At 39.5% G+C, this 25,980-nt stretch overlaps 1 protein-coding gene across 1 annotated transcript in view; it reads left to right on the top strand.

Annotated features, from left to right (window-relative positions):
- Positions 1-22,049, top strand: part of wdfy3 (WD repeat and FYVE domain containing 3) — a 136,428-nt gene extending 114,379 nt beyond the window's left edge. The window contains 22 exon segments of the mRNA XM_053324968.1: positions 893-1,041; positions 1,902-2,022; positions 5,151-5,236; positions 5,959-6,039; positions 6,328-6,382; positions 6,953-7,072; positions 7,166-7,283; positions 7,867-7,973; positions 9,686-9,839; positions 9,955-10,046; positions 10,137-10,349; positions 11,179-11,320; positions 12,206-12,360; positions 13,715-13,873; positions 14,652-14,831; positions 15,198-15,380; positions 15,566-15,662; positions 15,748-15,906; positions 16,689-16,922; positions 19,263-19,374; positions 20,119-20,316; positions 21,929-22,049. Of these exon segments, the coding sequence (XP_053180943.1) occupies positions 893-1,041; positions 1,902-2,022; positions 5,151-5,236; positions 5,959-6,039; positions 6,328-6,382; positions 6,953-7,072; positions 7,166-7,283; positions 7,867-7,973; positions 9,686-9,839; positions 9,955-10,046; positions 10,137-10,349; positions 11,179-11,320; positions 12,206-12,360; positions 13,715-13,873; positions 14,652-14,831; positions 15,198-15,380; positions 15,566-15,662; positions 15,748-15,906; positions 16,689-16,922; positions 19,263-19,374; positions 20,119-20,316; positions 21,929-22,049 (3,036 nt within the window).
- The last annotated feature ends 3,931 nt before the right edge of the window (positions 22,050-25,980 follow it).

The following is a 25,980-nucleotide window of genomic DNA, read 5'->3' as shown; positions in this document are numbered from 1 at the left end:
GTCATATAATTGCGACAGTGACAACAACAACAAACCCTTGAGCTTCACTTGAACGGAGCCATCTCCCCAAAGATTAAGAATTTGGTTTGGTTCTCTGTCCATGGACTGAGGTTTACGTCCTCCGTTGCCTCCAGTGATATCACCTAGCAACAACAACTGGAATAAGCACGAGTCTGGTGTCTCATAGAGTGCCGTAGCGTAGAGACGTAGAGAGACATCATGGACAGTCATATCTGATATGAGTGTTTGGAGCTGTTCAGACTCAGACTCATCTGTCCAGATGAGATCTGAAACTTCCTCCCAAAGGTGGTTTAGATCTGGTTTGCATAAATCGGATCTCATGTGATTTATGACTGTTCAGACTTCATAAGAGCATCTGGTTCCAATCTCAATGGGCTAAAAATCTGATTTTGGCTTGCAGTGTGAACGCAGCCTTAGAGTCTTATGTCCTTTATTATAATTGCAATTTACAGGCAATAAATAAACTAGACTATAAGCTCTTCCCTCTTATTGACCAACACACTGCAGCACTAAGTTTCAATTTCTCATCAGTGAAGTTTATTCCCTGAATTGGTCCCAATTCATTAAAAAACAACCCGAGCACACAGACCTTTAAATCGAGCTGCTGCAGTCTTTTCTTTACCGACGGCCAACCAGCAGCTCAACAGCAGCACCGATGGGATTTCATGTTTTGCTCGAGGCCATTTCACCTCCACTTACCGAGGCTTTTTTTTTGGGAGGGGGGAAAGCAAATTTTTTTAGACTGATTTTGCCTGGAGGAATTTAAGCTGGTGACTTCATCCACTAAAAACTACTTTTCTCTCAACTTTTTACCTAATTAGTGCATCTCTCTCTCTCTTTCTTTCTTTCTCTCCACATCTGCCCCTTCCAGATTCAACACATGTACCGCTGTGCCAGGGTCCAAGGTCTGGACACCAGCGAGGGTCTGCTGCTGTTTGGGAAGGAGCACTTCTACGTTATCGACGGTTACACCATGACCGTCTCCAGGGAGATCAGAGACATCGACACGCTGCCTTCCAAGTAAGTTCACGCCTCTGTAGTTTGTCGCTGTGCGGACACCTGCATAATTAACCCCTTCCGCAGCTGACAGGGATGACACGGTTACTTCACTTTCCCTCCTCGAATAAAAGGATGACATCATTCCTCAGGACGCTGCAGTGGGAGTTTCTGCTGCTCGGATGATGTAATGCTGTTGAAAGAGCATGCGTTGGGAAAAGTCAGCAGAGATACTGTATTACATATTTATCTATTTAGGGAATATGTTAAGTTATCTTTAGAGGTGTAATTTGAAAACACCCCCTCCCCAAAAAAAGTGTTATCAACAGCTGCCTCCTATAATCTCATTTAATTTCCCTCCACTGTTTCTGGGTTTAGTTTAGGGTTAGTTGCAGCCCTAAACTGATGACCATATTAGTAGTTTATTAATTATGTAACTCATGTATGTAAATGAATAATCAAAATAATCGAAGTTAAAAAAAAAAAAGGTGGATTAACCCATATCAAAAATAATCATCATCAGTATCTTCTATAATTAGATTTATTTATTTAGATGTTTTAATCCTTTAATCCTTTCTGACACCACGAGGTCATGACACTGGTTATTTTTAATTGACTGAAATATGAAGGTTTGTAGCTTTATATTTATATAAAACACTCAAGGCAAGGGTCTGCAAATGTTACAAATAGAAGAGGGAAAATGTTTGAGTGTATTCTTAATTTATTTTTGTCTTGCAGAAATGTGACTAATAAAAGCAAAGCACAGAACAATAGAAATGCTTCATGTTGTAAATTAAATCCTTTTTAGGTATAATTTAAATGCAGACAGTCCATAAATGTCCATAAATGTCTCACCGTCTATGTTTTTTTTGTCTTTTGTCCAGTTTGCACGAGGCGATCATCCCCAGAGGAGCGAGACAAGGCCAGAGTCAGCTGAAGAGAACCTGCAGCATCTTCGCCTACGAAGACATCAAAGAAGTCCACAAGAGACGCTACCTGCTGCAGGTCAGCCAGCTCATAGTACACATATAGTACACACACATATACTACACACATATACTACACACATATACTACACACATATAGTACACACATAGTACACACATATAGTACACACATATAGTACACACATATAGTACACACATAGTACACACATAGTACACATATAGTATACACACATAGTACACACATATAGTACACACATAGTACACACATATAGTACACACATAATACACACATAGTACACACATAATACACACATAGTACACACATAGTACACACATATACTACACACATAATACACACATAGTACACACATATACTACACACATATACTACACACATAGTACACACATATAGTACACATATACTACACACATAGTACACACATATAGTACACATATAGTACACACATAGTACACACATAATACACATATAGTACACACATAGTACACACATAATACACACATAATACACACATAGTACACACATAGTACACACATATAGTACACATATAGTACACACATAATACACACATAATACACACATAGTACACACATATAGTACACACATATAGTACACACATAGTACACACATAATACACACATATAGTACACACACATAGTACACACATAGTACACACATATAGTACACATGTAGTACACACATAATACACACATAATACACACATAATACACACATAGTACACACATAATACACAGATAGTACACACATATTACACACACATAGTACACACATATTACACATATAGTACACATATAGTACACACATAATACACACATAGTACACACATATTACACACATAGTACACACATATAGTACACACATAGTACACACATAGTACACACATAGTACACACATATAGTACACATATAGTACACACATAATACACACATAGTACACACATAGTACACACACATAGTACACACATAATACACACATAGTACACACATAGTACACACATAGTACACACATAGTACACACATAATACACAGATAGTACACACATAGTACACACACATAGTACACACATATTACACACATAGTACACACATAATACACACATAGTACACACATAGTACACATATAGTACACATATAGTACACACATAATACACAGATAGTACACACACATAGTACACACATATTACACAGATAGTACACACATAATACACACATAGTACACACATATAGTACACACATAGTACACACATAATACACACATAGTACACACATAATACACACATAGTACACACATAATACACACATAGTACACACATAGTACACACATAGTACACACATATAGTACACACATATAGTACACATATAGTACACACATAATACACACATAATACACACATAATACACACATAGTACACACATAATACACACATAGTACACACATAGTACACACACATAGTACACAGATAGTACACACATAGTACACACATAGTACACACATAGTACACACATATAGTACACATATAGTACACACATAATACACACATAATACACATATAGTACACACATAGTACACACATAATACACACATAATACACATATAGTACACACATAGTACACACATAATACACACATATAGTACACACATATAGTACACACATAATACACACATAGTACACACATATATTACACATATAGTACACACATATAGTACACACATAGTACACACATAATACACACATATAGTACACACATATAGTACACACATATAGTACACACATAATACACACATATAGTACACACATAGTACACATATAGTACACACCCATAGTACACACATAGTACACACATAATACGCACATAGTACACACATAGTACACACATAATACACACATAGTACACACATAATACACACATAATACACACATAATACATACATAGTACACACATAGTACACACATAGTACACACATATACTACACACATAGTACACACATAGTACACATATAGTACACACATAGTACACACATAATACACACACATAGTACACACATATAGTACACACATATAGTACACACATATAGTACACACATAATACACACATAGTACACACATATAGTACACACATATAGTACACACATAGTACACACATAGTACACACATATAGTACACACATAGTACACACATACTACACACATAGTACACACATAGTACACATATAGTACACACATAGTACACACATAGTACACACATAATACACACATAGCACACACATAATACACACATAGTACACACATAATACACACATAGTACATACATAATACACACATAGTACACTCATATTACACACATAGTACACACACATAGTACACACATATAGTACACACATATAGTACACACATAGTACACATACATAGTACACACATATAGTACACACATATAGTACACACATAGTACACACATATAGTACACACATATAGTACACACATATAGTACACACATAATACACACATAGTACACACACATAGTACACATATAATACACACATAATACACACATAGTACACACATAATACACACATAGTACACACATATTACACACATAGTACACACACATAGTACACACATATAGTACACACATAGTACACACATATAGTACACACATAATACACACATAGTACACACATAATACATACATAGTACACACATAATACACATAGTACACACATATTACACACATAGTACACACACATAGTACACACATAGTACACACATAGTACACACATATTACACACATAGTACACACATATAGTACACACATAGTACACACATAGTACACACATATAGTACACACATATAGTACACACATAATACACACATAGTACACACATAATACATACATAGTACACACATAATACACATAGTACACACATATTACACACATAGTACACACACATAATACACACATAGTACACACATATTACACACATATTACACACATATTACACACATAGTACACACATAGTACACATATAGTACACACACATATAACACATATATTACACACAAGCTCAGCCACACACACTTTAAAGTTAAACACATAGACGTGTAGTTGTGATGTTTTGTTTGTGTGTATTTGTTGTGTGTATCTTTTAGCCCATGGCAGTGGAGGTGTTCTCGGCAGACGGGAGGAACTACTTGTTAGCTTTCCAGAAAGGAGTCCGCAACAAAGTTTACCAAAGGTGAAGAAACATTTCATGGACTGTATCTGCAGTTTTACTCAACCATCATAAATTATAATATATATAATATAGCAGCAATGATTCAGGCTGGATATTTGGGAGAGAAAGGATTTTAGTTTTTAGTATTTTTATTTTTTGAGTCATTTTTTCTGTGTTTTTGAGTCTTTTTCTTTATTTTTTGGACTATTTTTTCATTTTTTTGAGTAATTCTTTCTGTTTTTATGGATTAATTTTTTCTTTTTTTCCTCAATATTTTTTTCTGTTTTATGGATTATTTATTTCTATTTTTTCTGAGTAATTATTTCTGTTTTTTAGACTATTTTTTTTTCTTCTTCTGAGCAATTTTTTTCTGTTTCTTGGACTAATTCTTTCCTTTTTTCTGACTATTTTTGTCTGTTTCTCTGAGTATTTTTTTCTATTTTAATTTATAATGCGATTAGTTTCACATTATAACGTATTTAGATCTTCAGCTCTGATGCTTTTTTTTCTTTTACTGGTGTGACAACAGCAACGATAGGTTAACGTTACATGCAGATGTGAGCTTCTTGCAGGATTTTGAAATATCGCGTTAATTCAGAAACACATATTATAAGTTAATGCAATATGCTTCTTGAATCAACCACTGTAATACCAGCATTGTAATCTTTATCAGGATTTATTGGTGTTTGTACTGTGAGTTTAATAAAAGTCATTTTAAATATGATCCTTATTTATTCCTGCAGGTTTTTAGCTGTGGTGCCATCGCTGGCCGACAGCTCAGAGTCCGTCTCAGGCCAGAGACCCAACACCAGCGTGGAACAAGGGTAAGACCCCCCCCCCTGGTTTCACACTGTCGTCCACCGGCTCTCAGGGAACTTAACGACCTTTTTTAGAGGTTATGAGATGATTTATTAAATGTGTTGATACTTATTAACATCCAGTAACTTGTTTTTAATCTATAGGTCACATGCATTATACTAAATAATGTTTTCAGGCCTTCGTAGTAATTAATCAGGTTAATTACTGAGAAAAGAAAAGAAAAGAAAAGAGAGGAAAAAGTTAATTTAGTATTTCACCACATCATTAAACTAACTAAACATTGTCTCCGTCAGATCTGGACTCCTCAGTACGCTGGTTGGTGAGAAGTCCGTCACTCAGAGATGGGAGGTAAGAACCTGGACTCCCTTCCTCCCTCCCTTCCTGCCTTCCTTCCTTCCTTCCTTCCTCCTTCCCTTCCTCCCTTCCTTCTCTTCTTACTTCCTTCCTCTTTTTCTCTTTACTCCTTTCCTTCCTTCCTTCCTTCCTCCTTTTCTTTCTCCCTTCCTTCTCTTCTAAATTCCTTCCTCTTTTCCTCCTTACTCCTTTCCTTCTTTCCCTCCTTCCTTATCTCCTAATTTCCTTCCTCTTTCCTTCCTTCCTCCTTTCCTTCTTTCCTTCCTTCCTTCCTGGCTTCCTTCTTCTTTCTTTCCTTCCTTCCTTCCTCCTTTCCTTCCTTCTGTCCTGCCTTGACCTGAGAACAACAGGAGGGTTAATATTCTCTAAATCCAAACTTCACTAATGTGTGTGTCTGTGTCTCTGTGTGTGTGTGTGTGTGTGTGTGTGTGTGTGTGTGTGTGTGTGTGTGTGTGTGTGTGTGTGTGTCTCTGTGTGTGTGTGTGTGTGTGTGTCTGTGTCTCTGTGTGTGTGTGTGTGTGTGTGTGTGTGTGTGTGTGTGTGTGTGTGTGTGTGTTTTTCCAGAGAGGAGAAATCAGTAACTTCCAGTATCTGATGCATCTCAACACTCTTGCCGGTCGCTCCTACAACGACTTGATGCAGTACCCCGTCTTTCCCTGGATCCTGGCCGACTTCGACTCAGAGGTGAACTTTCGGACGACATTAACAGCGTTCATCACGACTGTATCCTCATTAATTGTTGCTATGGTAACGTTTGTGATGGGTTTTGTTAACCAGGAGCTGGATCTAAACAACCCCAAGACGTTTCGTAACCTCGCCAAGCCGATGGGAGCTCAGACTGACGACAGACTAACCCAGTACAAGAAGAGGTACAAGGACTGGGAGGACCCCAATGGTAAGAACCCTTTCCTTCCTTACTTCCTTCCTCCCTTCCTTCCTCCTTTCCTCCCTCCTTCCTGCCTTCCGTCGTTCCTCTCTTTCTTCACTCCTTACTTCCTTCCTCTTTTCCTCCCTCTCCCTCCTCCTTTCCTTTCTCCCTTCCTTCTCTCCTTACTTCCTTCCTCTTTTTCTCCTTCCTCCTTTCCTTCCTCCCTTCCTTCACTCCTTTCCTTCCTCCCTTCCTTCACTCCTTACTTCCTTTCTCTTTACCTCCCTCCCCCTCCTCCTTTCCTTTCTCCCTTCCTTCTCCCTTCCTTCCTTCCTCTTTTCCTCCTTACTCCTTTCCTTCCTCCCTTCCTTCTCTTCTAAATTCCTTACTTCCTTCCTTCCTCTTTTCCTCCTTACTCCTTTCCTTCCTTTCTTCCTTCCTTTCCTCCCTCCTTCCTTCCTGCCTTCCTTGCTTCCTCCTTTCCTTCCTCCTTTCCTTCTCACCGAAATTCCTTCCTCTTTCCTTCCTTCCTTCCTTCCTTCCTTCCATCCTTCCTTCCTTTATGTCTTCATGTATTTTTTAATGAATGTGCTGTTTTCTGTCCCGCCAGGTGAAACACCAGCGTATCACTACGGCACTCACTACTCCTCGGCCATGATCGTAGCTTCTTATCTGGTTCGGATGGAGCCATTCACACAGATTTTCCTCAGACTTCAGGTTTGATAACTTCTACATTTCCTAACTGGTCGTGAACTCTCGGATACTGATACGTCAGATAATCCAGACAGCTCACATAAAAAAAGTTCTTCTGCTATAAAATGCAGTTTAATAAGTTTTTAACAAGGAAATAGTAGTTTTACATCTTGTGGAAAATATTAAGACCAGGTGCAGCAGAAAATAGGTCCAGATTTTTATTTTATAGAGATAAAGTAAAAAATAGAAGTTATTGGGATTTTATCTTGTGTTTCTTTTTCTGTAGCAAAACATCTTTCATTCAGTGATGGTGTTTCAGTGTGTGGAGGTTAACCATAGTTTAAACATAATTAATTTGGCATAACTACAATATTCCCTAATCTTAACTACTTCCTGTAGTGACATTAAGATTTAAGAAGCTTTAAGAAGAAAACTATCAGAAATCTATTTTAAACTGTTGTTTTAAAGTGATTATATTTACTGATGCTAATATTTTTGACACTTGTGTTCATTTAAATTAATTTAAAGTTATGTTTTACTGGTTTCAGGCCAGATTAAACTGGAGTGGAAATGATGAACTGTGGTCCCCTATAGCAGAGTAAAGTAGAGTAGAGTAGAGTCTTTTTCAATCTAGTTTAAGTAATGTATTCTACAGCAGGGTATTAACATATATCACAGATGAGTTGTTTCTTGTGATAAAGGGTATTTTTCTTGGCAACAGTGGCCTGCATGTTGTATTTTTGACCACTGATTAGATATAGTATTATTATTTATTCAAGATCAAGTTACATCATGTCCTTAATTGTTCTGTTTATCTGTTGGATTTTATCATTTTGGTCATTTTCTATTCTTTCTACAGTAATTCTCATATTCTATAGTCTGATATATAGAAGTTATTGGGAGTTTATATTGTGTTTCTTTTTCTTTTTTATATCATTTACATAAATAAATACCCTCTCTAGTTTAAGTAGTGTATTATACAGCTGGGTATTAACATATATCACAGATTAGTTGTTTCTTGTGATGAGTTACTTCCGCGTTGGCCTCATTTCAGAGGACCAGAACTCCCCGCCTGGTTTGATTATAGATGACAAGGATGAACATAGAGGTTGAGTTGTGTATGATGGACACTTGGACTATGTGAATGTTTAAATTGATTATTAGTATAGAATAGGGATAGGACGAGTCAAGCATGTTGATTCTTCCTTCTGCTTTTCAGACATGTTTATTGAGTATGTTGCATGTGTTTATTATTAATCATATTGGTTATTTTCTTTCAGACTTTATTCATTTAAATGCAGTTCAATGCATTCTAGTAGTTGTGTGTGGATTTGCTGCTGGAGCCAGCTTATTACTCCCATTAAAAAAAAACAGAGAGTGAACAATGCATTCTTTACATTGACTACCTTTTTCCAGCTGTTAACTGTATTTACATTGTGACTAATAATACTGCTGCAAAGTATATCGGGGATGTGAGATTACTGTACCTTAGTAGAATATATCATTTAATTCTCATATTCTATAGTCTGACAGGTGATGCTCACTATTTGTATTAAATCAGGTGGTCATCTATTAGTCAGCGATCTTCCAAGTCCAAGACCTTGTGATATGCCTGAGACTGAAACCTTTTCCATTTTCTTCCATTTTTCGTAGCATTTACAACAAAAAAAGAGTACAACCTGCTCTCTTGCTTGTCTTGTCTTTCATACTGTGCTTTTTCCCGTTTCCATTTCCAGGGAGGACATTTCGACCTGGCCGACAGGATGTTCCACAGCGTGCGTGAAGCCTGGCTCTCCGCCTCCAAGCACAACATGGCAGATGTCAAAGAGCTCATCCCCGAGTTCTTCTACCTTCCCGAATTCCTGCTCAACGCCAACAACTTCGACCTGGGTCAGTATTATTCAGAGGAAAGCGTTGTTGCAAACACTCAAAGCTGACAGAGATGAATTAGAGTATGAATATTTATGCTTTGTTCGCCCCCCTTTTTGTTGTTTCGGTTTAACAGGTGCCAAGCAGAACGGCACGAAGCTGGGTGATGTGATCCTGCCTCCTTGGGCCAAAGGCGACCCTCGAGAGTTCATTAGAGTCCACAGAGAGGTACACAATTAACACACGTAGCAATTAAGGGACGAAGTGAAACCAATTAAGGGTTAAATACATGTTCTGTCTTCCTTGCCCTTGCTCCAGGCGCTGGAGTGCGACTACGTGTCAGCTCACCTCCACGAATGGATTGACTTGATTTTCGGCTACAAGCAGCAGGGTCCGCCGGCCGTGGAGGCGGTCAACGTCTTCCACCATCTGTTCTACGAGGGTCAGGTCGACATCTACAACATCAATGACCCGCTCAAGGAGACGGCAACCATCGGCTTCATCAACAACTTCGGACAGATTCCCAAACAGGTAAAACACTCGCTAAAGTCTGAATACATGGAGCCATTAGTACTGTAATACTGCTAATACTACTAATGATAATACTACTACTGATAATACTACTAATACTACTACTACCTATCTAATACTGCTACTACTATCACTGATAATACTCTTTTCTATTGATACTGGTGGTAGTGAAGCTGCTGCTAATACTAATATCACAGCTGCTGCTAATGCTAATTTTAGCAGCTGCTGCTAATGCTAATATCACAAAACTGCTACTTAAACCTTTATTACTGCAACTTCTACTATTAGTATCACATTTACAATTTAGACTACAGCTACTGTTACTCCTAATTCCACTACTTCTACTATTTAAGCATAAATTATCACTGTTTTTAGCCACATATTAGCATGTAAACCAAGGCTAACATGCTAAGATTTGCATGCTCAACAATTTAAACAATGTGAAACATGAGGGGGGGAACTTTGCATCATAGCTGCTCACCTCTTCCCAGCTACTAAGTATCACCAGCAACAAGGATTTTTACAACCCTTATTAAGGATTTTATTTAGGTATTTTGACATCAGGGTGCAGCAAAATAACAAACAAAAGAGCTAAAACTAAAACCCTCCTGCACTTATCTGCTCAAAAGAAATAACTAATCACTAACCTAACTTCCTAATATAACCAAAAACAGGAGAAAACCAGGAAAAATTGCTGCCCACCCCTATAAACTTCTTTCAGACCTACTAAAGTGTATATAACAGACAAGATGTCCAAAAGGTGCTTGGTTACAGGACACTCTTATTATCATTTACTCACTAACTGTTGATGTGTGTTTGTGTGTTTCAGCTGTTTAAGAAGCCCCACCCTCCCAAACGCGTTCGCAGTAAAGCTAACGGCGACGTCACGAGTATTCCTCCGAGCTCCAACAGCGACAAGATCTTCTTCCATCACCTGGACAATCTGAGACCTTCTCTTGCACCCGTTAAAGGTACATTTACACACACACACACACACACACGCACAATGACATATGGGTCAGTGACAAATAAGGGTTGGCATGATGAGAAATTCAAAAATATCTTAAAAAATAGTCTTAAAAGCAGCATCAGGTTTGTTAAAATGTACATTTTCAATTTTTAAAATGACATTTGCACCATTTTTTAACCAAAAGTAAGACTGAATGCTCCTGAAAATGTCAAATGGTGTAACCACAAAAGAATGATAAATATTAAATATTTTATCCCCCTACAGTGTGTTTAAGTGGACTTATACTAATAATGTAAATGTTTCCTGATCTCCATGGTTACCCAGATTAAATGTAATATTTAGAACAATAGTATTCCATTAGCTTTATTTAATATAAAAGTTATAATGTAAGATCATGCCAAACTAGTTGATATGCTGTTTTATTGACTATTTACTGTTTTTATGGTTACACCACTTAGACACTTTTACCATAATCCTCTAATATATTCTCTCAAAATGGATTAAAAGCAGAAATTTGATGCTGGGTCCACAAAAAAAGGATGTGTGGAAATTATTCATATGTTTATTTTCACATTTTAACCCTTTAAATTTAAACTAAACCTCATGGACACATAAAAACCATCCTTATTCTCTCAGTACTAATATCACTTTTCTCAACCGTTGACGTGTTTGTATTCACACACAGACTCTGAAACCTCTTCAATGCCGTTGATGGGTCCATAAAATATCCTGAATTCATTTCACTCTCTGAAACATTTGTCCCACGAGGCTTTAAACTCAATCTAACCCCTGACAGAGTTAGTGCTCTTAAAAACCTGCAACAGCACCATTCCTTACACGATGCATAAATCTCTCTTTCTCTTGTTTTATTTTACCCTCGTTGCAGAGCTGAAGGAGCCGGTGGGACAGATCGTTTGCACCGACAAGGGCATCCTCGCTGTGGAGCAAAACAAAGTCCTGGTTCCCCCGACCTGGAGCAAGACCTTCGCCTGGGGCTACGCCGACCTCAGCTGCCGTCTGGCTAATTATGAATCTGATAAGGTCAGCGATAGTCTGGCTGCCACATTCCTCACACTGTATTTTTTTATTTATTTTTATTTAAATAATTTTGCTGAGTCGCTCATTGAGAATTAGTAATCAGCAGTTTTCTGTCCCCCGTCATGTTCGGATTTTGCTCCTTTTTTTTTTTTTTTTTAACGCCACTCCTTAATTGAAACACGGAGCACTGCAGGTCTCCAGCTTATTATTTCACCTTCAAGCTGAGGGAGTCAAAGTTAAGTTAATATTAAAGGCAATGTTTCCCCCTGCTGGTGCTTCCATAAAAATACACTTTTTATACTTGAAGCATCAGTTTGTGCAGAAGTGTGCAGCCTTGAGTCTTTATTGATAGATAATTGCTGCTTAACCTTTAACCCTCCTGTTGTCCTCGAGTCAAGGAAGGAAGGGAGGAAGAAGGAAGGAAAGGAGGGAGGAAGGAAGGAAGGGAGGAAGAAGGAAGGAAAGGAGGGGGGAAGGAAGGGAGGAAGGAAGGAAGGAAGGAAGGAAGGAAGGTAGGGGGGAAGGAAGGAAGGAAGGTAGGGGGGAAGGAAGGGAGGAAGGAAGGAGGGGGGATGGAGGAAGGAAGAAGGAAGGGAGGGAGGAAGGAAGGTAGGAGGGAGGAAGGAAGGAAGGAAGGAAAGGAGGGAGAAAGGAAGGAAGGGAGAAAGGAGGGGGAGGAAGGGAGGAATGAAGGAAGGAAGGAAGGAAGGAAGGACAGGAGGGAGGACAGAAGGAAGGGAGGGAGGAAGGAAGGACAGAAGGAAAGAAGGAAGAAAGGAATGAAGGAACAAAGGAAAGATAAAAGGAAGCTAGGAAGGACAGATGGAAGGAAGGAAAGATTGAAGAAAGGAAGGAAGGAAGGAAGGACAGAAGGAAGAAAGTTAGGAAGGACAGAAGGAAGGAAGGAACAAAGAAAGGATAAAAGGAACGCTAGGAAGGACAGAAGGAAGGAAGGAAAGTGGGCCGAATTGGATCCCTCGGCGGGCCGGTTCTGGCCCACGGGCCGCATGTTTGACACCCCTGATGTAGAATATCATGAATATAAAAATGTTTTAATGCTGATTTTTGAATTTTAGGTCAAGTTTGTACATTTGCATATAAAAAAATGTGTATCAGCTGCAGACATGTTTTTTAAAAGATGCATTTTATTTCCATTTTTGTATATTCGGGGTCACATTACGAAAAGTCTGGTTAAAATAAATGTGTATAGGAAGTTTTTACAGCTCTCACATGTAAAAACCCCCAAAATAAAACAGAAGTTAAACTTGTACATTTGCCAGTAGTACAGATTAGAGACTGAGCTCAAACACTCCAGTTTTGTCCGAATCAATCTCTAATCTTCTCCTCCTGTTTTCAGGCATTGGTGGTGTATGAATGTCTGTCCGAATGGGGTCAGATCCTGTGTGCCATCTGTCCCAACCTGAAGCTGGTCATCACCGGTGGCACCAGCACGGCCATCTGTGTGTGGGAGACAGGACCCTCCAAAGAGAGAGCCAAGTCGCTCACCCTCAAACAGGTAAACACACAGGAACTGTTTCCTAAAGATGTGATATAAGATCCTGAAGCAGCTTTAACATAGAGACCTTCAAAATAAGATACTTGTTTTTATTACTAAACCCTATAATTTTGTTTAAAGTCAAATTGTTTCCTAAAGATGTGATATAAGATCCTGAAGCAGTTTTAACAAAGAGACCTTCAAAATAAGATACCTGTTTTTATTATTTAACCCTATAATTTAGTTTAAAGTCAAACTGTTTCCTAAAGATGTGATATAAGATCCTGAAGCAGCTTTAACAAAGAGGCCTTCAAAATAAGATATCTGTTTTTTAGTTGAACCTATCATTGTGTTTAAAGTCAAAAGGAAAATGTTTGTGGGAACCTGATAAAGTCTTCAAATGGTTAATAATAATAATAACTGTATTGTTCAGGCACCTTTCATACAAGAAACGCAGCTCATAGTGCTTTACAATAAACAATAAATTAAATATATCAAGTCCTTCACAATAAAAGGGACCTAAAAGGAGCATGGAGTAATGTTAAAAAAGATAAAAAGAAAAAAAAAATAGACATTAATGTAATATAAAATGGAAAATAAAAATATGAATAAAAGTAGTTTTCTTCATGAATCCTAATAAAAAAAATCTAAAAATAGTAAAAAATAGCAGAAATTGGACTTCAAAATAAGATATCTGTTTTTTAGTTAACCCTAACATTGTGTTAAAAGTCAAATGTATTAAATTGTCAATCTAATCTAATTCATCATTCATCATTTCTGTACCTGTGTTGTGTTTTAGGCATTATTGGGCCACACAGACGCTGTAACGTGTCTCACAGCGTCGTCGGCGTACCACATCGTCGTCAGCGGCTCACGGGATCGAACCTGCATCATCTGGGACCTCAACAAGCTTTCCTTCGTCACGCAGCTCAGAGGACACCGAGCGCCCGTCTCTGCTCTGTGTATCAATGAACTGACGGTAAGTTGGAGCTTAAATTTCCTCTTTTGTCATGTCTAGATGGAAATAAACACTGTGTATAATGTAATGTGTGTGTGTGTGTGTGTGTGTGTGTGTGTCTGTGTGTGTGTGTGTGTCTGTGTGTGTGTGTGTGTCTGTGTGTCTGTGTGTGTGTGTGTGTGTCTGTGTCTGTTTGTGTGTGTGTGTCTGTGTGTGTGTGTGTGTGTGTGTGTCTGTGTGTGTCTGTGTGTGTGTGTCTGTGTCTGTTTGTGTCTGTGTGTGTGTGTGTGTCTGTGTATGTCTGTGTGTGTGTCTGTGTGTGTGTGTGTGTGTGTGTGTGTGTGTGTGTGTGTGTGTGTGTGTGTGTGTGTGTGTGTGTGTGTACAGGGGGATATCGTGTCCTGTGCAGGGACCTACATCCACGTGTGGAGCATCAACGGCAGCCCGATCGCCAGCGCCAACACCTTCACGGGCCGCAGCCAGCAGATCCTGTGCTGCTGCGTGTCGGAGATGAACGAGTGGGACACGCAGAACGTTATCGTCACGGGACACTCGGACGGCGTCGTCAGGGTAACTGACGTGACTCTCGTCATATTTTGTCTTATTTTTAAGATACAATCACTTTATAATAATTAATTGGGATAGAGAGCACAGAGAGAGGAGAGGTTGTTTCTGAAGTGTTTCTTACAGTTTTTTTATGTTTTCATATTTGTATGTGACTACAGTTAATTAGTTGTAATGAACCTTTCTTGTAGTTCTGGAGAATGGAGTTCCTCCAAGTCCCAGAAACCCCTGCTCCAGAGCCGGTGGAGCCAGATGTGCCTGACTGCTGCGTTGTTGAGGAGAAGATCGGTGAGTCAGAAAACAGAATAAACTGATCAGACTGTAACATTTCATCAGGAGGTTGCACATGTGTATTAACTACTTCCTCTCACAGAAGGTGGCGAGACTCACAACGGTGGCGGCGGCGGCGGTGATGACGACAGCAGCGAGTCGGACGGAGATGAACCCAGTTTAAGCCAAGAACCCAAAGCACCACGTAACCCGTCTACTGGTGGAGGCAGCCAGCCAGGAAGTGCCGTCCACAGACCCAGAGGTAAACATCTGTCACCTCCGCTCATCAACTGTTACACATCACATGTTTCTGCTGTGAGGAAATCTGAATTTACTGACTTTCTTTTTGCCGTGTGAGAGCAGTGGAAGCTGTAAACGCACCATATGACACATTATCACCTTACAGCCGTTGCCTAGTTACACGCTGATGAGAGGAATATTTGGTGTTTCTGGGCAACTTGATTAATGTAAATAAAAATCCAGGGTTGGGACAGTTACTTTGGAAATGTCTTTCTTCCTTCCTTCTGTCCTTCTTTACCTCCTTCCTTCCTTCCTTCCTTCTGTACTTCTTTCCTCCCTACCTCCCTCCTCCCTTCCTTCCTTTCCTTCCTCCCTTCCTTCTTTACTTCTTTCCTCCCTCCCTCCCTCCCTCCCTCCTTCCCTCCCTCCTCCCTTCCTTCCCTCCTTCCTTCCTTCCCTCCTTCCTTCCTTCCTTCCTTCCTTCTTCCTCCCTTCCTAACTTCCTTCCTTGACTCGAGGACAACAGGAGGGTTAATGAAAGTAAATATTGACTTCCATTTACATAAAAAAAAGAAGTAATTATTAGTATAAGTCCACTTAAATACACTGTAGGTGGATAACATATTTAATATTCATCATTCTTTTGTGGTTACACCATTTGACATTTTCAGGAGCATTCAGTCTTACCTTTGATAAAAAAAATGGTGCAAATGTCATTTTAAATTATATAAAACCAACAAGAAGATATTTTTGAATTGCTCATCTTGCTAACCCTTATTATTTGTCACTGATATTTAAACGTAGGTCCTTCAGCCAGAGCGGGAGCCTCTTGGTCGATGGACAGCGGCTCCGACGATTCTCACCGCTGGTCAGATACGCTCAGCATCGATGAGAAGGACGGCTTCGTGTTCGTCAACTACTCCGAGGGTCAAACCAAAGTCCCTCACCCTCATCCGGCTCACCCAGGCCAGGCTGCCGTACCTCAGCCTCTCCAGCCCTCCATCATGGAGGCACGGACGTATAACCAGCTCAGGGCAGGTGGGTTTCCACAACTAAAAACCTTATATCCTGCCAATGTTTTGAGCCTTTAAAGACAGTGTAAAGTGAATTCAAACATTTTCTTCTAAACACATTAAATACAGGGTGGCCGCGGGTCCTTAAAAAGTCTTAAAAAGTCGTAAATCAATTTTCATGAAAATAAGGCCTTAAAAAGTATTAAATTGTCTTAAATTCAGATTGCTTGGTTCTTAAATATTTGAGTCTCGTCGCCGCGAAAATGCGGGCAATCTGTTTTGTTAGGTCGAATATTTTTTCTCCGGTGCTGCGTTGTGCTACGTTTTCTATGGTTAGGTCAGAGCGTAGTCTACTGCGCAGCTCGTATTGCGCAGCTCTTGATGGCGTAGGGTAAAGCATCTACAGGTGGGCCTAATTCAGCACTGATAGCCACTCGACTTAAACATGGGGAAATGCAAGTGCAATCACAAATGGCTAGACAGGAATGAATACTCTTGGTTACGATTGGTGCCTGGCAGTGTGTATTCAGGGCCTGAATTTCAGCGCGGGATTGCGGGTATTGCGCACAATTTAATTGATTCCCGCAAATCCAACACTTATAATGCGGGAAATTCCCGCACACATTTACAGCGATGTATTAATGTTCAACCGACGTCTGCAGCGGGCCGGAACCGCTGTGTCCGACTGTCTGACTGCGACCCTGAACACACCTGTAGCTCTCTGCACCTCCCGCTAGCATAACACAGACAAGCTAACTGTGATATTAAGTTTAAGGAACAAACACCGACCGCTGGTTAAAACATAAATCTACATCATCTGAGGAAGAACCTGCTCAGAAAAAAACAGCGGAGCCCGCAAAACTAATGAAAACAGCTCCATGTGATGTCACCATTAACAACGTTAATCCTCAGACAGGTAACTGTGACGTTACTATACACTATGCTGCGGTGCTGCGTGTTTTATCAGCTGATGTTACACAACATCAATTTTAAGTCACTCAGAGGTTTCTCATTCAACAGACCTTAAGAGAGAGAGTGAGGCATTCAACAAAAAACATGACGCTACTGAAGCTGAATATAACTACTTAACTGTATAATACTAGATAACTTGTAATTACTATAAAATATAGTTCAGAGAATAAGTTAACTACATAAAATAGACTCACTGGCTTCCAATCTAATTTAATCCAATACAGCAGCTCTGCTATAAATTCTACATTTATGAAGTTTATACATTTTTTGACAAGAAGGTGAAAATTCAGCTTTATGTTCATTATTGAGAGATTAGGGTGCATTATATTGAAAGGTGTTCCTAATATTTTGTCCACTCCATTAACATACATGAGGAGTCACACCACCACCACTTATTACAGCCGCAGTAATTTAATTTAGGACAGTGATGACATTTTTGTGATCTTTTTGCATGACACACATTTAGCCGATGTTCTTAAACTCAACCGTCATTTGTCATTTTACCGTACTGTCAGTGTGTTTACTTGGAAATATTACTGTATTTCCATCGTACGTTTGGTCTTAAATTTCATTTAGAAGTGGTATTAAAAGGTCTTAAAAAGTCTTAAATTTAACTTGTTTATACCTGTATACACCCTGTAAATAGGTCATAAATGTATTTCTAAAAAAGGTGTAAAAACATTTCAACCATTTAGATTTGAATTGTGGAGCTAGGCTTCACAAACTGTGTTTCAAGATTTCTGTGTTCAGGATTTAGTTTAGCAGCAGGTTATGCAGCGGGTTTATGCTAATCACCACTGCGTAATGTGGCGGTGATTAGCATAAACCCACCCCTGCTGCTGTAGAGGTATAAATACATTCAGCGCACACTACAACTACTACAGTCTACAGTTAGCTGAGCTAGCCGCTGAGCTAGCCACCAAGTTAGCCTCCGAGTTATCTGCCGAGCTAGGAGCTGAGCTAGCAGCAGAAAGCTCTCAGACGTAGTGTCCATGTTTCTGGTAGAGGTGGTGACTTTGATTGACAGGTGACACTTGGTAGGGGGCGGGGCTTCAGCGGACTCGGCGGCCACGCCCACAGCGTTTGGCAGCAGAGAAAGAGGCTGATTTTTACACAACTTTGAAGCCTAATTTCATATTTGGCGACTTTTTTTAATCATTCAAATTTGGCAGGGTGGTTAACAACACACTTTTCTGTGGTATGTCAAACTCAGAACACATATTTATTCTTACTTTACACGGACTTTAAGCAAGTTAAGAAAACCCTACAAAAGAGGAGGAAGGCTTCAGCAGGGGTTCCTCCATGTTTCCACTGACATATTGAGGTGTGTTTTGTCACCTTGTGGAAAAATGCTGCTTGTTAAGTGTTTTATTTGTGTGTGTGTGTGTTTCAGGCTACAGATGGGAGCGCCAGCTGGTCTTCCGGAGCAAACTTACCATGCACACCGCGTTCGATCGCAAGGACAATGCTCACCCGGCCGAGATCACCTCCCTCGCCATCTCCAAGTAAGCTCAGAGTCTGGCAGCAAACCGCAGCGTGTTGGTCAATAAAAGAGAAGAGCTTCCAGTCAAGTTTAGTCAAAATCAGAAAGATAATTAACCCTCCTGTTGTCCTCAGGTCAAGGGAGGAAAGGAGTAAGGAAGGAAAGGAGTAAGGACGAAAAGAGGAAGGAAGTAAGGAAGGAAAGAAAGAAAGGAGTAAGGATGAAAAGAGGAAGGAATTTAGGAGAGAAGGAAGGGAGGAAGGAAAGGAGAAAGGAAGGGAGGGAGGGAGGAAAGAAGGAAGGAAGGAAAGGAGTAAGGAAGGAGGGAAGGAAAGAAGGAAGGAAGAAAAGGGGATGGAGGAAGGAAGGAAGGAAGGAAAGAAAGAAAGGAGTAAGGATGAAAAGAGGAAGGAATTTAGGAGAGAAGGCAGGGAGGAAGGGAAAGGAGGAATGAAGGAAGGAATTTAGGAGAGAAGGAAGGGAGGAAGGAAAGGAGGGAGGGAGGAAGGGAGGGAGGGAGGAAGGAAGGAAGGAATTTAGGAGAGAAGGAAGGGAGGGAAGGAGGAATGAAGGAAGGGAGGAAAGGAGGAATGAAGGAAGGGAGGAATGAAGGAAGGAAGGAAGGGAGGGAAGGAGGAAGGAAAGGAGTAAGGAGGGAGGGAGGAAGGAAAGAAGGAAGGAAGAAAAGGGGATGGATGAAGGAAGGAAGGAAGGAAGGAAGGAAGTCTTTCATCACTCACATCTCTACTCTCCTCCTCTTCCTCAGGGATCACAGTAAGATCCTGGTGGGTGACGGACGCGGCCGAGTCTTCAGCTGGTCGGTGAGCGACCAGCCGGGCCGGTCGGCGGCGGACCACTGGGTGAAGGACGAGGTGGTGGACAGCTGCTCAGGATGCACGGTTCGCTTCTCCCTCACCGAGCGACGCCACCACTGCAGGAACTGTGGACAGCTCTTCTGCCAGAAGTAAGAAATCAGTAACCATAGTAACCATTAGTAGTTTACATGCTGATAGAGTGGCAGATCATGAAGATTATACTGATTAGTGACTTTAATGGTCCAAAAATGTTAAAATATGGGCTTGAAAGAGAAGAGAGGATGTGCAGAGTGAATATATTGTGTTTCCTACAGTGTATGTCTGCCTATTAAAACACTTATGAGTCATTTATCTGACCTTTTATACAGCTGGTATTATAATTGCATCTTTAATAGTGTAGCATACTGAGCACTACTTACTACTTATTCTGTGCAGTCTGTATTATTTTAATTTATCTCCAAGTAGTTTACATGTTTATATTTGTTTCATATTTGTTTGCTTCTGCTTCACAAATGTAAGGATATGCAAATGTTGTCTTTTTAAGTTTATCAATTTAACACTTAAGGATTTTTAATCTTTTACTGAGACAAAATAAGTAATTTTAAGATTATCATGTGTATTATTATATACATATTTTTCTGTCTTTAGTTTTACAAATTGAAAATTGAATTTAAAATGTATAGTTTTTTGTCTTTTTCTCAGACAAAATAAGCAATTTTAAGATGATTATTGCTTCTGGGAACTTGTAACAGCCCTCAGTTATTGTGTGATATTGTATATAGTATATTATATGTAGTATATGTAAATAGTTAACCCTCCTGTTGTCCTTGAGTCAAGGGAGGGAGGGAGGGAGGGAGGAAGGAAGGGAGAGAGTGAAGGAGAGAGGAAGGAAGATGGAAGGAAAGGAGGGAAGGAAGGGAGGGAGGGAGGGAGGAAGGAAGGAAGGGAGAGAGTGAAGGAGAGAGGAAGGAAGGGAGGAAGCAAGGAAGGAAGCAAGGAAGGGAGGGAGGGAAGGAGGCAGGAAGGAAGGAAGGAAGGAAGGAAGGAAGGAGGGAGGGATGGAGGAAGGAAGGAAGGAAGGAAGGGAGGGAGGGAGAGAGTGAAGGAGAGAGGAAGGAAGATGGAAGGAAAGGAGGGAAGATGGAAGGAAAGGAGGGAAGGAAGGGAGGGAGGGAGGGAGGGAGGAAGGAGGGAAGGAAGGGAGGGAGGGAGGAAGGAAGCAAGGAAGGGAGGGAAGGAGGGAGGGAGGGAGGGAGGGAGGGAGGAAGGAAGGAAGGGAGAGAGTGAAGGAGAGAGGAAGGAAGATGGAAGGGAAGGGAGGAAGCAAGGAAGGAAGCAAGGAAGGGAGGGAGGGAAGGAGGCAGGAAGGAAGGAAGGAAGGAAGGAGGGAGGGATGGAGGAAGGAAGGAAGGGAGGGAGGGAGGGAGAGAGTGAAGGAGAGAGGAAGGAAGATGGAAGGAAGGGAGGGAGGGAGGGAGAGAGTGAAGGAGAGAGGAAGGAAGATGGAAGGAAGGAAGGAAGGGAGGCAGGGAAGGAGGGAGGGAGGAAAGACGGACGAAGGCCAGAGGAAAGAAAGAGAGGAGAGACTGAGGAAGGAGGGAAGAAAGGGATGGAGGAAGTACAGACGTGAGGAAGGAAGTGAGGAAAGAAGACGGGATCAATTTGACCCGGGAGGACGACACGAGGGTTAAACAGTTGATTCTTTAATAACCCGAGTTTCCCTTCCACCGTTTCCACTTTACCCCCTCTGGTGTTTTTTAGGTGCAGTCGCTTCCAATCAGAGATCAAAAGGCTGAAGATCTCGTCTCCGGTGAGAGTTTGTCAGAACTGTTACTACAACCTGCAGCACGAGCGAAGCGCCGAGGACGGCAGCCGAAACTGAGCTTCCTCCCTCCCTCCCTCCTCCCTCCCTCCTCCCGCCATCATCAATAAAGAAATAAAGAAATAAGCCCCGCCTCCTGAGGACTCCCGCCTCCGAGGAGCTTTTCATTCCTCCATCATCTGCCTTGTTGTATCCTCCTCTCTCTCTCTACAACTCTCACATACCCCCCCCTGCCCCCCCCCCAAAATAACCCCCCCCCCCCCCCCCTCTTCTTCTTCCTCCTCCTTGTACGTCCAGTAACCCACATGTACTGTAACACACTGACAGACTGTAACCCGAAAAAAAGGGGGGGAGAAAAAATGTCGTCTTTGATTCATCACCAAGTTAAAGCTCGGAGAAGGAGACGATAAAAATGAGATTGAAAAGGAAATAGAAGAAGAAGAAAAAGAAACTCAATCACCACTTTTACCACCTGCACTCATCACCTGAAGGAGGAGAACAAAAAAGGAGCAAAAAAAATAAAAAAACGGCATGTTCGAATCAATCACAACCCCCCCCCCCACTCCTCCTCCTCCTCCTCTCGCCATGTTGCCATTTTTTTTTTTTTTTTTTTTTTTTTTGCTTTTGAGAACAAGAACAGGGAAAAAATAAAAAAAACTCCTCAAGACATTTAAAAAAAACCAAAAAAAAACAACTTGTTTATATTGTAAATATTTGACCATGGCCTTTTTAAACTGTAAGAGGAACAAAAAAAAAACACACACATATATAAAATAAAGGTCAATGATTGAAAAGAAGTTAAAAAAAAAAAAAAAAAAAATAGAGAAAATTGCCTGTAACATAGCGTTGTGACTAACCACTTCCTGGCTTTAAAAAAAAACAAAAAGAGAGGAAGAGAGAGAGAGAGAGAGAGAGAAAAAGAAAATTTGATTGTGTAGTAGTTTGAGTCACGAGTCACGGCGAGTCCAGAGGAAGAACGAGCGGAGGGAAGGAGGGAGGGAGGGAGGGAGGGAGGGAGGGAGGGAGGGAAATGAATGTCTATAATAATGTAACTGTGGGTTGAATTTACTTTACTAGTGGATCTAGTTATGCAAAAATTACTTATTTTTCTTTATTTCCTGTTTTTTTGTTTTTTTGGTTGTTGTTGTTTACAGATATGTGATTTATTTGATGTTTTATGAGCGTGTGTCGCCCACAGTGTCAAGCCATCGACGTCATAGAGATTTATTGTCATATTTTTCCCTTTTTTTTTTTCTTTTTTTTTTTGCCAAATTATTTTATAAAAGTATGATTTTTTTTTTTGATATATGAATTTTCCCCATTTGGAGTTTTTTTTCATGTTATTGCTGCTTTCCGAAGACTGGACACATTTATTATTATCATTTATTAAGATTTTTTTTTTGTTATTTTTTAAAAAACACAACCATATCACTCCCCCTTTTTATTATAATTTTATTCTTGAGTGTGTTTTTTTTTTTTTTTTTGTCGTCAGGTGAGAAAAAACATAAGGTTCATTATCTGTGAAGAAAAAAAAATCATGAATTAGGCAAAAAAAAAAAGGTTTATTCTCCAATTTTCCATCATCATGCCTTTTTTTCTATGTAGCCTTGTTTCGTTACTGTACAGCAAATCAAATCAAAGCAGCTTTTTGAATGCACATGCAAAAAAAAAAAAAAAAGGGACTCCTCGTTTATATATATTTTTTTATTTTTTGGAGTTTTTTTTTTTTTTTTGACCCTGTGGCATTATTATTATTACAGCAGATCAGCACACGAGGCACTCCACACACTTTATCCTCAGTCTGCTTTTTACGAGATGTTTGAAACGACCAGAAGAAGCAGAAGCAGAAGCAGCAGTTGCAGTTTTGAATTTTTAAAGAAAAGAAATGTAACATGAAATTATGCTTAAACACATTTTTTTAAAACAACCCCTATTTTTTTTTTTTTTTTTCTTCTTTAATGTTGCAGTTGTGGTAAAAAAAAAAATGCAAGAAAAGTAACATCGAGCGATTTTAAGTAAAAATAATGATGTTTAAAAATAATTATAGCAGTATTATTTTACATTTTTAGACACTGAGCTTCAGGATAAAATGATCTCGAGGTGACAAAATCTGATTTTAGTTTTAAAGGAGCAGTGTGTAGGAGTTTTAGTGACACCTAGTGGCCATTTAGCAGATTGCAACCAACTTAAATACACCTCCATAGGAGAATCTACGGCAGCAACGAAACTCTTTCTCTTTATATAACTAGTGTTTGTCTGTTCTGGGTTACCATAGCAACATGGCAGGCTACCTCTGTAAATATAAAAGCTCATTCTAACTTAAATAAAACTCAATAATTGTTATTTTCAGGTGATTATACACTAATTAAAAATATACTTTTCCGTTTCTGCCCAGTCCGATCTGTTAGGTGGTAATAAAAAATCTACGTACTGCTCCTTTAATTCAAATACAAGTCGCTCTCTTTTATGGCTAATTTATCTTTCTTTTATAGACTTAATGTCCTAAACAGGCAATTTCAGCTAACTTGGAAAACAATTAACTAATTAAATGCATCAATGCTTTCATCAAGCTCTAATTATAATTCATCACTAGTTGAGTTTTATTGATTTTTGAGTCATAACCTTCAAGATAAATGAATAAATTAGTTATTATTTGAGCCCAAAATGCAACTTTATAGATATTTCCATTGTTTTATTGTGTTAATATCCAGTTTAGTGCTTTTACAAACACGTCCAATGACTGCAAATACATTTACTGTTACAGTATGAATATATCAGCCAAGAGAAAAGCAAAAAAAAGGACAATTATTCATTATTATTCTGTTAATTAAAGTGTTGAAGAATTAAAAGCAACATAAAATCATGACGGACTCAATACAGAGATCATGATTTCACAATTATTGTTCCTTTTGTTTATTGTATTAATGATAGACAATGTAAAAATGCAAATAGTGCTGAATGACTGCAAATATATTTACTGTTAGAATAAATCAGCCGAGAGAAAAACACAAAAAAGGACAAAAGACAAACAAAATGTATTGAAATCATGATTTTCAGTAATTAAAAACAAGACAAATAATGAAAAGACACAATACAGAGAGAATAATATCACAATAATTGCTTATCTGTGTGTTTTATATTGCAAAAAAATGGTCGATAATGTAAAAGGAGTTAAATTTCAATAAAACATGCATAATGAAAAATGCTAAATTTAAAAAAAAACAATTATTACAATATTTAAAAAACACATTTTGGCTCAAGTTGATTTTCAGTAATTAAAACAAAAATGGTCGATAATGTAAAATGAGTTAAATGCATAATAAGAAATGCTAAATTTAAAAAACAACAATAGATGTATAGACACATTTTGGCTCAAATTGAACCTCATACAGAGCTTCATGCTGAGGAGATGACATCACAGAGGTTTCATGAGTTTATTATGTTTTAAATTACACCAAAATACATTTTTACTGCTGGATGTGACTGCTCAGAAAGAAGTTGATGCTTTCTTTCATTTCTTCCTTCCTCCCTTCCTTCTTTCCTCTGTCCTTCTTTCCTTCTCCTCCTCTCCTCCTCTCCTCCTCTCTCTCTTCATTCATATATTTGAGGTTTTGAGGGCAACAGCTGTGCATTCAAGTGCTGCTTTTATCTCCTTTTCTTTTCTTTCTCTCCATCCTTCCTTCTTTCCTTCCTTCCTCCCCCCCCTTCCTTCCTTCCTCCCTCCTTCCTGCCTTCCTACCTTCCTCCCTTCCTTCTTTCCTTCTTTCCTCTGTCCTTCCTTCCTACTTACCTTCTTTCAGGTCCTTCCTTCCTTCCCTCCCTCCTTCCTTCTGCCCTTCCTCTCTCTTTCGTCCCTTCCCCTTTATTCCTTCCTTCCTCCCTCCTTCCTTCCTTCCTTCCTTCCTTCCTTCCTCCCTTCCTCTTTTCCTTTCTCCCTCCCTCCTTCCTTCCTTCCTTCCTTCCTTCCTTCACTCCCTCCTTCTCTTTCTTT

Source organism: Scomber japonicus, chromosome 9 (genome assembly GCF_027409825.1).
Source record: "Scomber japonicus isolate fScoJap1 chromosome 9, fScoJap1.pri, whole genome shotgun sequence".
NCBI classification, from domain to species: domain Eukaryota; kingdom Metazoa; phylum Chordata; class Actinopteri; order Scombriformes; family Scombridae; genus Scomber; species Scomber japonicus.
The sequence above is the reverse complement of the archived record's forward strand: the minus strand, read 5'-3'. Positions and strand labels throughout refer to the sequence as shown.